Below are 15,382 nucleotides of genomic sequence, written 5' to 3'. Positions count from 1 at the left end.
TGTGTTTGGTATTGAGATGGGATTTTGTCCTTAGAAAATCCATAGCTTTTTTTTTTTTTTTTTTAAATCAGAGTAGTTTAATTAAAGGTCAGACAGAACTTTTTAGGTTTGTGGGGTGGTGACATTATAAAAGAAAGAAAAAAATGTAATACAGTTTCAGTATTACTCAAACATTAGCAACAGACTGTTTTGTCTGTGTGGTTTGGAATTGGAATCCATCCAGTTGTTGCCGGAAGGCTACATTTAATTTGTACTGTTTGCATAAATGGCTTATTTGTAAAAATCACATTTTACTTGAACAATTCTAAATGATACATTTCTCATGGGGAGAAAAATGATCTATTGTTCACTTTAAATAAAACAGTACTGCCCTTCCAAAATATCCAATAGACAAAGTCATGAAAAATCTGCGTATACTTGTATGTTGCTTATCTCATCCCAAGAATCAACTCTCCTATGCCCATATCCCCTAGGTTTGTAAAATTCAAAAGATTCTTTGAATTAGTCTCTTAATTATGATGTTGGCATTATAATTACTTGCTAAGTAAGATTCCTTAACAATAACGTCCTTGTTATCAGAGCAGTTGTGCTCCTTTGCCCAGTGCGAATAGTTGCACGTTCTGATCAGGGCAGGAGCAGTTGTCGTGGGAGCCTGACGCTCGCTGGGAGAGGAATCCAGTGCTCAGAGAAGGTTGTTTAGGGCACTGTGCAAAATCTCTTCTACCCCCACCTCCAGCCCATGGGGCAAATGTAGACTAAGGAGAATATAAGATGTCTGCCTATATGGACTCAAACATCAGCGGGCAATTTTTCCTCCAACTCGCATCTCATTCGTGTGCTGGGGAAAAGATATTTGTTTGTTTTTTTTTGGCCTTTAAACCCATTTTAGCACATTTTCACAGTGTATATTCTTTAAGATCAGATGTGGAATAGTAAAAAGACATGACTGGAGAATACTTTTTAATCATACCATAGTTTATCTTTTACTCTTTTGAAAATTGGTTTCATCAAGAACAATGTAATATTTCTAAGTTCTGATTAAAGGATTCCATGTCTTTGTAGTAAGTGAGAAACCAACACAGTGTTGCAATGACTGCTGCTAACTCCAGCCAAGAGTAGTGTCATTGCTTTGGAAGAATGCATATTTTGCCACTTCTTGTCAGATATGGTTGCTAGATATACATTTGAATCTGTGTGGCTAAACTCTCTCCCATTCTCTTTTACCAGAGGAACATTTCCCATTTCTTTGACATACCACCATAGGTAGCATTTCTGAACTGAGTCCAGCAAAGTTTCTGAGAATATTGCATATTAACTATTGATAGAACATGTTGTTCCCTAGCACATATGCCTTTCCTTTACTATTTTTCAGTGCTCTCTCTTCTCTTCTCTTCTCTTCTCTTCTCTTCTCTTCTCTTCTCTTCTCTTCTCTTCTCTTCTCTTCTCTTCTCTTCTCTTCTCTTCTCTCTCAGCATACCTTCAATATGTAGAGGTTATTCTCTTTTAATTCTATTGTTCTCCTTTTTCCTTTCCTGTTAACAATTATCTCTCCCCCTCCCCTTCTTTTCTCTCTTTGATCCACAGGTTTTGCAGTGCATGTTGGTCTCCCTTCATTCAGAACTTGACATTCAAAGGTACTTGATGAAAATTGAATCCTCTCAGAGAGTTAGTACTGTACTTTCTTTTTTCTGCACTCTGCTGTGGATTGAGTTTGTTACCTTTTAATTGTGTGTGGTTTGCATCACAACTAGTGTTCTCAGATAAATAAAGATCTGCATGTTTTTTCCCTCTGAAAGTGGTGTCATTCATATAGATTAATTGCATATGGGAGTGTGATGCATCCTTTGATGATTTTTTAATTCTGATTTTTCCTTTAATAGCATGATAGACATGAAGTCCACACTCTTGCCCTAGATAGTTGTTTTGAAATCCACCAACATTTGGTGGGAGGTCATAGATAAATAAGTGATTGCTACCAGCTGTCCCAATTCTAACTTCATTTATGTATTTATTACACATTTGGAACAGAGTTGAGGGATAAAAGTCTTTCTGCAAAGTTAAGGACAGATCTGTGGATGTAGGGGCAAATATTTCCGTATTTGATGTGCAAAAAAGCTTGGTTTCCAACTTGCAAATTGATCTTTTTGTGGGAATTTAAGTTGAAGGAATACACTTGCTGCAGATCCAAACGGGATAATGACTGGAGAGCAGTATAGTGGGCCCAGCTAAAATATAAATTAACATTTAAAAGAGCCTCCATTGAGAAGATGTTAATGTTTCACATGTGCCTCTGCATCTTGGGGCAGCACTTTCCTTTCCTGACATCATCCCCTGCTGTCATGCAGATTTGGAAGTGTTTCCCTTTTGCTGCACCTTGCATCTCAGTGTAAGGGGGGCTGACATGAGGCCACAACTCTTCAGAGTTGTTGTTCAGATAGTGTGTGCACCTCTGAAGTTGCCTGTATCTCATCTCTTGGTCTATCGAGCTCCTCTTCCATTCCTGTATGACTTGTTACGTGGATGTCTGCTGCAGTAATGTTTTTTTTTTCCATTGGTGTAGTGAACATGCACACACCTTTTAGACACGTATGTGCTACTGCGTGTTTTTTTCTGCAGTCAAAAGCACAACCACACAAGTGCCAGGATAACACGTGTTGCAAATAAGGAAGGAGGCCTCCGAGCATGCACTGTGTGCAGCAGCTTATTTGCACCTGATTTGTCACTTCCCCACTGGGTTTGTTTTGACTTAGAAAATGTAAATGCACCAACAAAAATGCTGACCACAGGGAAGAGTGGGAGAGGCAGAGGTGTGAGGAGCAGTGAGGCTTCTCCCTCGTGTGCTGAGGAGATGGCCTGGAGGGAGGGAAGAAGGAGCACAAGGGCATGGTGACAAGTCAGCAAGAAGGATGAGAAGCTCAGCTCTTGCACAGCATCCCTCCTGCCCCTCCTCGGGACAAGCAGACCCATTCCTCCTCCTCAACAGCCTCAGCGGTGAGGTCTTTTTTTTTTTTTTTTTTGGTTATTTCTAAAATAATATTTCTAAAAGAAGAACTCCTTTTTCACTTTTACGAACACAGAAAAAACAGGTTTTTCCAGGACAGCTTTGAGCTGGAGCCTGCACCGTGTTCCTTTGCTTTGGGAAACAGACACCACAAAAACAGACCCTCCTCCTGTTTTCCCTAGGCACATGTGTGGGAGAAAAGGGATGGGTAGATAATCATTTTGTTGAATCAGAACACACCATCCCCTAGGTACATCTAGGCATCTGGTATTTATTCTTTTTTTTTTTTTTTTTTCCTTTTTGCATGTGGTTTTAAGCACGTAAGGATCTTTCCCTTTTAATCAGCATAATGACAGTTTTTGTTTAAATCATCCCTTTTCATCTTGAGCGTTCTCATGACAGTTCTGGGGGTTGTGTAGGTAGGAGTTACCTCACCCACTGCTGATGAAATGCAGCCACCTCCTGGATGGAACAAGGGGTCATTCTGTCCCATGAATGCTTCACAGTAGGGTTTTTAGGAGGGAAAAGAGAAACAGCTTCCAACTGAAGCTGCCATAAGATTTTAATTAAGACAAATGTTGGTGTCTAGGCTGAAATTTACAGATAACTTAAACAAAGTAATAATAAACTGAGGCGATGGTGCAAGAATATGAGAGAGACTGGGAAAGAACAGATTTTGCTGTAAGCAAAATTGATGGGGCCATGGAAGGCTCTGCAGAGAAAAATGGTGAGGTGATCTGTCACTTTTTACATCTAGCTATCACATATAAATAAATACTTCATATCACATTAGAATAAAGCAGAGAGACATATGATTTTATTTTAAAATGAAAGATTCCTTTCATTCAGTGTGATTTTTGCTTATTACCAGTGGGTGACTATTTGTTCTGTCTATCATTTTACTTTAATTTCCACCCTAAAACCTCAGACTGGCATTTGTAAAAAGAAAAAATCCCAGGATTTGGGTAGAAACATACTGAGAAATATTTCTGTGCTTCAGCAAGGATGACTTGGGTTTTTTTTGTTTTGTGTTTTATATTTCGTGTATTCAAAAGAGATGCCACAGCATGTTGCATATTTCAGTCTGGACTTGTCTGGACCAATTAAGCTGCTCTTAGACGGGCTGCTGAGTTCCTGAGGGCAACATTTTCAAATGCAAGTTCCTCCAATTAAACATCTGAATAAGAGGTCTGGAAGTGTAAGTGCTGAGCACCTACAGCTTTTATTGCGCCTAATGAATATCTTTACTGCAAACACGCCGCTTTCCAGAAAAACAGGCTTCAATGCATCTGGGTGCTTACAATTAGGAACCAAAAATTGAAAATGTTGCTCCGTGTTAGTCCTTTATACCAGGGTTGCATGAAAAATTCCCCTGCTAACTTGGAGGATCACCCTTCCGAAGCGTGAGCCACGGTGCTGAGCGGGGAGCGCAGGAGTCAGCAGCCTGTGGACGCCCTGCTCGCTGATTCACCGGCCTCGGGATTAAAAGAAATGGGTTTTGGCAGCTCGCCACAGCAGGGAGCATGCAGCTGGCCACCAACGGGAGCTAGCAAGGCTCCTGGAAAAACATGCAGATTTTTCGGATGATTTGGATATCATTCCAGCCTAAAAATACAGCTGATAGATCCTGACACATAATTAGATGTGGTTTTTATCTGCCAGGTGAAAGAAACGGTGGTCAGCATCAGTGAATACAGGGAGTGGTGATAAAGATCCTGCTACAAGCAGAGTTTTGTTTTCAGATAAATTCACAGAAAGGAGTAAAATCACCACTCGGTGTGGCATCTCGCGTTAGCCACCTTGCTGGGATGCCACCTTGCTGGGACTGAATGCCACCAGGATTTGGTGCAACACCTTCCTGTGACCCCCGGTGCCACAGGCTGAGTTATCTCCTGTGCTTTCTTTTACATTTCGTGTTTGGAATACGTAATTTACAGCCAGAGACATCCACTAGCATTTGGTCAGGTGTCAGGAATAGTGTAAATAACACCCACAGCATATTCATGGTGCTGAGGGGCAGTTGCCCTCCTGCTCTCTTCAGCCCTCGAGAGCAGGGCCGCTGTCTCAGCATGGTACCGTTTCCAGCTGAAGGAGTCCAAAAGGAACATGCCATAGGATTTTCCATCTCATAATTGTGAAATAATGCATGGAGGAAAGGGAGCTTGTCATGAAAGATGGTTTTATGTTGCATTCAGCTGCTGAATCATGTCCCCACCCCAGTTCTCCCAGACCAAAGATATTTCTCTTTTCACAAGTGAAAATCTTTTACAGGAGGCTCAGTCCGTTGCCTTTGTGTGCCTGTATGTGTGTGTTAGAGGGAGTATCCAAATGCATTCACTGCATAGAGGCAAAACAAACTTTATGTAGGTGTGTAAGAACATGTGGATAGTACCCATTTTCTCTCCAACAACAGTATGTCCCTAATAGCATATCCAGTCAAGTTAAAACCTTGTAGTGGTTATCATATAGGACCCAAAGACTCCGTATCTTTGGGAGAAGCAGGCTCTTCCTTAAGACAACCACAATTCGGATCTGACACAAATAGGATGAAGAAATATTATTGTTATGGTAATAAGAGCACATGTGCTGTGACAATAATTCAGAGTTAATAAACTCATCATACGTTAAATGCAGCCTGTCTAAATGCACATTTGCAGTCTGTCACACATCCAGTAGTCATCTCTGGCACAAGTCACAGGAGAAATAGTTTATCTCTAAGTCCAGAAAAACAGGTTTCCATTTTTCTTTCATTTTTTCTTCTTCCTTTTTTTTTTTTTTTTAAATGTCAAAAAGACACTCAAATGTTTGTTTTGTTTTGCCTATGTTCAGTGTGTTCTTTAGAGCACATGCTTAAAAAAGAGGTATTTTACTAGGGCTGTACTATTTTTTGATGTCTTTGTTTACCATTTGCACACTGCCAGGAGTGCTGGCAACTCTGAAGATGTGTGTGATAATATTCTTCTCCTAAAGAGATAACTTTCTGTCAAGATAAAGTTCCTGGAAGTTCCTGGAGACAGGAAATACATTTCATCTCTTGATCAAGAGATGAAATTAAATCCTTCTTCAGGTTTAGGGGAAGTAACCTACTTTTTTTTTTTTTCTTTTTTTTTGTTTCTAGAAATGCATTAAGCAAATTTGCAGGAGAGATTTTTGAAAAGGTAACAAGTGAAAACAATTTGTATATATAGATTAACATGGTGAATAACTGTAAAATGAACATAGGATGTTATGAAGAGCAGAGCAATAGCACTGGGTAGACCAAAGGATGAGGGGATTCATGGAGGCAAATGGGAGCAGGGGAGCAGAAGCAGCAGCTTGCGAGGCTCTCAAAGAGAGATGTCTCTGGTGTGACTGCTGGCTGTATAGCCAGCACTTTTCCTTAGTCAGTCACCTTCTGGTTTCACTGCTCGTTATTTGAAATTTTACTGCATTTAGAGAGCCCTGGACTTTTTTTGAATCTTTTTCGGAGTCAGTAAAACTACAGCAGATACATGAGAAGTACATACTTTGGACAAGCTGTAGCAGGCAGACGTCAGTCGTGAGGCATGATTAACCATGGTTTTAATTCTTGATCAAATCCCAAGAGCAGTTAGAAAATACTGGATCTTCCGTAACTGCTACCTCCATGTGTTATACTCAAATATATACTCTGAAAAGGTTACAGAGATGTATATCCTTGCATACTAAGAAAGTTTAATAAAATAGTAATCGCAGAGCAATCTGTAATTACATATAAGATTTCACCAGAATTTCCATCTTATTTTGGCCTTTCCTTTTTGCTGAGTTTCCTACCCAGTGTTAGAACAGACAAGATCTTTTTATCAGAGAAGTCCTTAAGTAGGTTAAGCTCTACTCAGCTGGCTGAAAAATCAGGCTCATTGCACAACGAAACATTCAGAGGGATGTCTCCTCACATATAGCTGTGGGGAGAAGACCATTGCTGACTGAGGAAATTGTAGCCTAAGCTGTATTGGCACAGGGAAAAAGAGCCCCGCTGCCTGCTTCTGAGCCTGCTTCTGGTTTGGGGCATGTATCCCAGAGGTGTGGCTAGGAAAGTGCTGGCGTTTCCTTGGTTTTGCATGCATGTGTGCAGTGTCTGTTTACAGACGTCTTGGTTTTGGGTGGTTCTACCTCGTTGTGAGCATCTTGACCTTTCTTCTCTGTTGAGTATTATGCTTTTTGCTAGCAGGCTTATTAAAAAGGCAGCCACCCCAGCACAGTAATGTCCAGTTCATTGCTTTTACTGGGTCTATGCAACACGCAGTTATGGTGTCACCCTGCTCCAGGGGCAGCTGTCCACACTGTGACTCTGCCTGGGTTCTGATGTTCCCTGAAACATGGGCTATATGGTGCATGTTTATTTTGTAAATGCTTATACTGCACACTAGTTCCCCAAAAATGACTAAAGGGACACTTCTGAAATACTAAGTTTTTGAATATTTTTTAAAATATGTTTGTGAACGTATTTAAACATATGGGAAAATAGATAAGGTATAATTTATTAAGTACTTCTTGGTCACCTGTCTTATTTATTTGACTTTGGAGTCAACGCAGTGAATTGCACCCCCCTACAAGGTCTGGGTAATGCCGAATGTTTCTGCCCCTCTTTCTCTGCAGCTATCTTTACAAGTCCTTGCAGTTTATGGCTCCATAAATGTTGCTTGTCCTCTCCCCACTTCATGGGCTGGTTAAGAAACGCTGACTAGGAATGTGCTTGCTTATTAAGTAGCATTAAGTCTAGTGCTCGCTGCCAAGAATAAAATTGATTTCTTATCAAATACATACTCATATCCCTGTTATTTGAATAGCCCCGTTGTTATTGTTTGAGGATTTTTTTTAATCTGTTTAAAATTCAGAATTACACCTGAAATACAATGGTTACATGAGCTGAGCATGAGAAATAGCTTATAACCTTTCACAACCGGTATTTGTATACAGGTAGATCGCAATAATAGCTTGCATTGGTTTTACATTTATGCAACTCCATTTTCAAACATGGAAATAATGTGGATTTATACCATATTAAGAGGAGGTCTGAGCTTCATGTCTGAGCAGAATCCATGATGTGCCTCTGCCTTGCTTTGGTAGGCTCTGTTTTGCCTCGTGGTGTTGCAGTTTTGGGGCTGTGGAATGAGGACTGCTGAAAGGTGTGGGTTTTTTTTTCAGTCCAGGGAGGTGCGATGCCATATGTTAGGTCCTAAAGAACTGTTCCAGGGACAATCAAAGAAACATAACATTGCTGAGGTTGTCTCCACCTGTGCATTGGCAGGACACAGTGGTCAACTGCACAGCTGAGATTGTGTCTAGTTGCTTGTGGTAATGGAGTATCCCCTTACTGCTTGAATATGCACCTGTTCATATGTGTGGATAAACTACGTGCAATATGCAACTGCATGTCTCAGATGTCATCAGGGGATTCAACTCAAAGAGAAAAATAAACGAAAGCAAAGCAAAATATGCTTGATTCATATTCTGAGAATATTTTTTCTTAAAGAAACCAAAATAATCCCCTTCTCAACTAAATTCTAAAATTAATGATCTCTTGCAGGTTGATTTTGTTGTTTTTCTTTGCATCCGGTTTTATTTTTTAGTTATGGCTTTCTATAAAGTGAGAATTCTGATATACCTTGTAGCTTCCTATTAATGGATACACACAGATAAGCTATTAGTAGTACAAGGAGTGAAGAAGCTGTAATGACCTGACTTGTTTGTACTCCTGTGGTATGCCTGTGTAAATGAAATATTTCAGCAGTGATGGTTCCCAAGCCATTTTGGAAAGTTGAATGAAGAAATACTGAGTAATCACATTCTTTCTCTGTGTTTGCAAGTCACTTGTCACCTCTGTAAGCTTTCAGGCACAAGTCCCTGTATTTACAACCTGCAGACTAGTGCTGACCATGGAAGAGGCACTTCAAAGCATACTTTAGTTTACTGAGAACAAATGTTGTTAGCTTTAACTCCTGCAAAAATTCAGTGCTCTTGAATAACTTCACTGCGGGACATTGGATAATACCTAATATTTTATTATTAACATTTGAGAAGTGAAAAGTTCTGGAGGATTTAGCTTTCTCTTGAGGTATTTCTAATTTATTATAGTTTGTGAGCAACTGGACAACTTGGCAACAACAAGCTTCTATAGCCAGCTAATGAAAATCTAATACAAGTTAAAGTTCTTCATACATTCAAAGTCACACAGGGAATATTAGGTAATCCATGCTATTGCTGAAACAAGCTCACCTCATCGCACTTAAAAAAAAACACTGAAGGAACCAGATGTCAGCAAGATATGTCATCTTGGCTTTTCTGAAAGAGGCAAAAACATTTCTGGATCTTGCCAGCATCTTCAAATCTAGAGTTGAAGTTGATTTTAATGCAGGGGATGTTTAATGTACTAACATCTGACCTTAAATGATAGGGAAAAGAAAAGCATAGGCATTTTATGACATCTTGTGCCTGGTACTGATTATAGGCCTTTATAAAGTTTGTATTTGCATACTACTTTTGGGACAGAGTGAGCTTGCTTTGCTTTGAATTTCTGCTTGTACAATGTCTGTTTTAGTTTGTAGTGATAGAGAGTTTGCTTGAGAGACTGGAAAATTATTCTTATAGAGTAATATTAACTCTAGTGGAGGGAGTTTCACTGAACAGAGCAAGCATTACTAAGTATATTTCTTCATGCAACCCCTCCTTGTAGAAGGCACTTACAATATCACTTATAGTCAGCAAAAATTGTTCAGGACATTGTATCTCCTATTGAACGTGTTTTTATTACACAGATCTTACAGTAATAAAGAGTCAGTAGAAGTGCCCAGAAGAAACCCTCTCTCTCCTATGAGACACTCTGCTTTTTTGGATACCATGTTTAGCGGTTTAGTAATGAGATTGCCCAGTAAAAATCGTAGTTAATTTGGTCAGTTAATGAAGACATTTCTGATTTTTGCTGATGCAACTAAAACCAAAATAATTATTTATGAATTTGAGTAGAAATGTTGGATGGCTAATTTGGCCTTGCTGCATGACCTCTACCTTACACAGACATCACAGCAGAATATATTGAGATTAATAGCTTATGACTGCATCAAAAAATTTCTTTGTGGGGTGTTTTTCTCAGTAGACTTATCAACGTAAGAGTAGTGTTTTAAGTTTTTCTCTTTTATAACATTAACTGCAAATGGTTTAAATGACATTGGCATGCTGTTGTGCTACTAGTGTCCTCTTTGTACTTCCATACACTGAGGGTTTAAATGCAAATTTAAGAAAGCACTGTGAAAACCTTTCTGATCTTACATGTTCAGTAAGTGCATGCGTGTGTGTGTAGACATGTCTATGCTGTAGTAGTTATTTGAGCAGCAAGGAATGGCATTACCATACGTCTCTTCAGCACATCTTGTCCTGAGGGCCTTGTTAGCAATAAAATTTGCAACATGGATGTACAACAATAAAAACCTTAACAGAATACCCAAGGACACCACTTTCTTAAATAATCTACACAGAAGTGACCTTCAGCATACCAGTATTTGAAGAAGTTTGGAATTCTTCCTCCTTCTCTTTGTTTTTTGTTTGGTTGATTGGTTGTTGTTGTTATTTTCCCCAAATATTCTAGGTCCAGTTGACCAATAATGCAATGCTCTGTTTTGCAGACAAGAAGCCCAAAGCCGTCGCAGAGCCCACAGCCCAATTTGGGTGACCAGACAGAGCATCTATCTGAAGCGTCTGCCGATTCCTTAGAGGCCATGTCTGAGGGTGATTCTCCGACTCCCTTTTCGCGGGGCAGCCGCACACGGGCGAGCCTTCCTGTCGTGCGGTCAGCAAACCAAACCAAGGAGAGATCACTGGGTAAGACCCTGCTTCAGTCCTTCTCCTCTCTCGTCTGAGCCCGTGCTTTCCCCTTGTGCATTCAAAATAGTTTTTAAATAGTTTGAGGTTTAAAAAAGGAAGCATGTTATTTTTAATGTCAAGGTACTTTTGGGAAATGAGCTCAGTATGGGGTACAGGCTAACCTGGGGGAATGGTGAAATTATTTTCATAGTATCTTAAGGTGTGCTGGGAATGAGATAAACAAGGAGAAAGATATGGACCCCGACATGAAATGCTGACAGTTGAAACCAGTATTGCAAATGCTTTTTACCAAGCCTGCATGCTATGTGGCAGCGAACTCGGTACAGGTCTGCACCCTCGTTTTCTGACAGGAGACATGGGCTTTGTCACTTCATCGTTTCTTCAAAGCTAGACCTAGCTGGAAGCAACCTAGAGATATCATTGCCTGACAGATCCAGTTCTTAGAGAAAAGATTTGGTATTTGTACGGGAGGATTTGAATGGATAGGCTGATAGAAATGCCCTTTTCTTCAGGGCTGTGCTCTTCCACCTCTGTGGGGACATGAGTGATAAAGAAATACAGGTGTGCAGCTCTGCTGCTGCCGCTCAGATGCCTCCTTTGTTACTCCTGTATCTGAGGGCGAACAGAGCCCAGTTGTGAGCTGGAGCTCCTCTGCTAACGGTGGTTGTTGTGACTGGTCTAGCTGATGGATGGAGCAAGTACAGGCTGTTTTTTTAAGGGAAGACACCAGAGGGCAGTTAAGCCACGGTGAGGAGGCAGCATAACGTAACTTGCGTGCAGATTGCTGAGGAAGGCATGTTTCTTCTCAGAGGCAATAAACTGAAATGCTGCTTTCCTGCAGACTCTTCCGACAGAGAGAGTGACATAAACCAAAGCCTGGGCTGTAAATCACACCGTGTGTGTAAGCTTATCATGTTGCTTTACTTACTCCTCAACAGGCTAAGACAGTTTCTGTCAAGAGTGTCATGACAAACGCAACAAATGAGCAGAAACCAGGGCGGGATGTCAGGGTGGAGGGCAGAGCAGCAGGGTGTGGAGAGGGGCCGGGCTCTGCCCGTTTCAGCTCAGAGGGTGGCACTGGTGCCCTCCCAAAGCCCATTGGACCACCATTTTGTCCAACCTGCACAATACCTTTTAGTTAAGAGGTGTTTATAAGAGCAAGCTTGCAGCACACGTCTAATATACATGTAGAGGATTCATCACTGCTTATATGTCACTGCTGGCTAGGGAGTCCCCAGCAGGCCACGTTTCATGCTAAGGATTTCTGGAAAACCTGTATCTCACGGTGATGTGGATTGAGACTTGGCAGGTCTCTGTGCGACTCACAGTCCGGCCTCGCCACGTGGGTTTCAGCAGGCAGTTAGCATCATTTCATCGGCACCGGGACCCAGTGCATGCATGTGTGTCCATCCTCAGACCACGCAGAATACCTTGGCTCTGAAATTCTGTTTCAGATGCAAGCCAAGAATTGATAAACAGCTTTTGGAGAGCTTTTCACTGACATCAAAGGGGGTGGCCTGCTGTGCACAAGTGCTTTTTTGAGTGTTTTCTCCCCCAGATGCTGAAGTGGAAAAAAGGTTTTTATCGTCAGTATGTACATCTGACACCAGTCTTCTGAAAAGACGGTATGCCTGCGTGCTCCTCACTATGAATAAGGTGATAGGAACATACGAAGGGACATACCGGGTTAGACCAAGAGTCCACCCGGCCCTGTATTTTGTCCCCAGTGAGGACCATAGGCAGCTAGTCAAGGCAAGAGTACGAAGAGGGATAAGTATGTGTAGGTACGCTCCTTCCCTTGACTACTCTCACAGCCTCAAGCTATCTTCAGCTTAGGGATTCCCTGGTTGTGATTTCTGTCTATATAATAACCCTCAAGAGATGTCTCCTCCAGGTATTTGTTCAGTCTCCCTTTGAACCCACGTAAATTTTTTGCATCCACAACAGTGCAGCCCTGACTTTGGCAGTAAGTTTTGTTGGTTTACTGCCCAACAATTGCTTTTCTTTTGCTTTGTTTTGTATTTGCTTATCTGCTTTAAGCTCATGTCATGCATCCTTGTCCTTGTGCTGGAAGTGACAGCAAACATTAGATCCCTATCTGCTCCCTCAGGCCATCTCTGATTTTGTAGGCCTCTCTCATTTCCCTCAGGTCATCTCTTCTCTGGGCTGGGAAGTGCTGCTCTAATCATGTGTTCCTCACCTGGAAACCGTCTGGTACATTTGATAATCATTGCTAACCTTCCTTGAATTTATTCTGGTTGGACAGTATCTTTTTGCTAGGATGAGAGAACCTGAGCTGCAGAAGCTCACTGTCAAGTAGTCCATTCTTAACATCTATTGCATATACTGAATTGTGTTGTCCAGGTCCTGACAGAGGACTGTCACATGAAGGTGTACAGGTTTATTTAACGGCCATGATTTCAGATCATGAAAGGCATCCCATCTCAGCCTGTCTCTCCTACACTAGAGAAAAGACTGGCTTATCCCAGCACAAGCAGGCAAAATGCAGACAGAAAAAAAAAATATATAATAATAAAAGAAAGAAAGAAAAAAAAGTATGCGAAAGAATGTAATATGAAACATTTGAGTGGAGAGTTTTTAGATTTTGAAACTGGAGCAAAATAAGACTTTCTCCCCCCCCTTGTGTTGCAAGAGGGGTCACAGCTATGTGTGTGGCTTAAGGGATCATGACACTAGTCAAATAGGAGGTAATACACTGTCACCACCCCACGATCTGTCATTTCCAAGTTGTTCCAGGAGCTATTGATAGCAAGCAATTTGTTTTAAAAGATAATCTAAAAATGATTCTCAAATAGTTCAATTTCAGATTATTGTTCTGTGTTTCTTTTACAGTGTCTTTTTCAGCCTTTTCTGCCAGCATGTGCTAACACTACTATGAGCAATGTTCTGAAATGTTACAGTTGAGATTCTTTGCAGAGTGTGACCCTGTAAGGATTGTTTTTACTTCCAGAAGTACAAGAGCAGAGTTTATTTTTAAAAAACAGGAAACTGTTTATAACTTGAATTTTAAAAGCACTGAGAAAATAATCCTGTTCACATGATTATAAACAAGCTATGTATAATCACTTCCCTCTCTAACTCTATTTTGTTTTTATTTTAATCTAATTTAAATACAAATTATGTTTTGATCCTCAGCCAACATATTTCATTGAGGAAAATGACCAACTTACGTGAATTTTTATTAATTTTGCACTTAATATCTCAATGCTGTTATTTTAAAAAACTGATCTTATTCTCTTTGAAATTGTAATTCTTCCATAGCTTCCTATTTTACTAACTACATAGGAGTCTGTTTTTAAACTGTGGTCTGAATTAACATGGAGCTGGAGAAGGAATAGAGGCAATGCATTTTGGCTACCTTAGCATCGTGTTTCTGTCAGTCAGGACTAATCTAATAGGACACAGTACTCTGACATGGGACGCTGTCGCATGCCACGTGGAATTGACACAGAAAACAGTATTCCAGTTCTGGGTCCGTATAAAATTTCAGCCTCGGTTTTTGAAAGGAAGATCCTTCTTGGCTAAGAGGTCCATCAGAAATCATCACTTTGTTCATCAATCTGCAGCCTGGAGACAAAGCGAGATATTAAAATAAATTAATTCAATGTGCAAGAGAAAATTAAATGTATTTTAAAACATCTATTTGAAAGCTGGGATTTTTTCCAGCGTGATAACTGTGGGAAAAAAATTATATAGCAAAACTGTCGGAGCAAGAATCAGCTGAAACCTGGACAGTGCTCAAAACCTTTCAACAGACTTCACTTGCAGTTTGCCTGAAGGAAGCAGAACCTGACAAGCACCCGGCAAGGTTATGCCAGCAGCAAGCGTGTGCTCTGCTACCCCCCCAGTGAAATGAGGGCTGGCAAATATTTTTACTTATAGTCTCTCTCATGTGACATATTTTTACAAAACATGGTCCTGATCCTTTGTAAGAGTGGGTGCTGGCATCCACTGTGGTGATCGAGTGGTTGACAAGATCAGTTGTAGCCCCAAAGGTCAGGGTGTGATTACCAACCTCCAGCTGCCACAGGATTGGGCCCTTTGAGAAATATGTATTATGTAACATAGAGTGCAGGGCTGGATTAAGGGAGAATATGGTATTAGCAGGGATTCCAAAAACCACAAGGATTTGGGTTTGAGAACTCAGGGAGGAGGACGGAGCTTCATGACTTGTGGGCTGCAGGCACCTCCTGTGGGAGGTCTGCCTGCTGCAGGCCAGATGGATGAGGAGCAGAGGATGAGTGGGCTCCTCACTGGAAAGCCTGTGCCTAAAATCGGGTGGCTTGAAAAGGCCTCTGCAGAAATGTGTGATCCTGCCAACATTTGCATTTTATTTGCCTTTGGAGGGATTACTGCTGTACAGAAATTGCACAACTGCTTAAGGATTAGCATGAGGAAGGTCTTAAACAATCATGGAATATTTTGAATATTATTTGTTAGCCCTCTTGGTCCCACATTTTAGCAGGCACAGATTTTAATGTCTGATTGATTAGTTTGCTGCTACCTTCCATGGAAATGCTG

At 40.8% G+C, this 15,382-nt stretch overlaps 1 protein-coding gene across 11 annotated transcripts in view; it reads left to right on the top strand.

Annotated features, from left to right (window-relative positions):
• The window catches only part of KIAA1217 (KIAA1217 ortholog), a 362,990-nt gene that overhangs the window by 252,626 nt on the left and 94,982 nt on the right, over positions 1-15,382 (top strand). For all 11 annotated transcript variants that reach the window (XR_004778413.2, XR_004778412.2, XM_050708763.1 and 8 more), the window contains one exon: positions 10,642-10,837. Coding sequence is in view for 9 of the 11 variants with exons in the window: in XM_050708763.1 (XP_050564720.1) it covers positions 10,642-10,837 (196 nt within the window). In the remaining 2 variants the exon portion in view is untranslated. The remainder of the gene's footprint in view (positions 1-10,641; positions 10,838-15,382) is intronic.

The sequence above is a fragment of the Cygnus atratus genome, chromosome 2 (assembly GCF_013377495.2).
Source record: "Cygnus atratus isolate AKBS03 ecotype Queensland, Australia chromosome 2, CAtr_DNAZoo_HiC_assembly, whole genome shotgun sequence".
Lineage (NCBI taxonomy): Eukaryota > Metazoa > Chordata > Aves > Anseriformes > Anatidae > Cygnus > Cygnus atratus.
The sequence above is the reverse complement of the archived record's forward strand: the minus strand, read 5'-3'. Positions and strand labels throughout refer to the sequence as shown.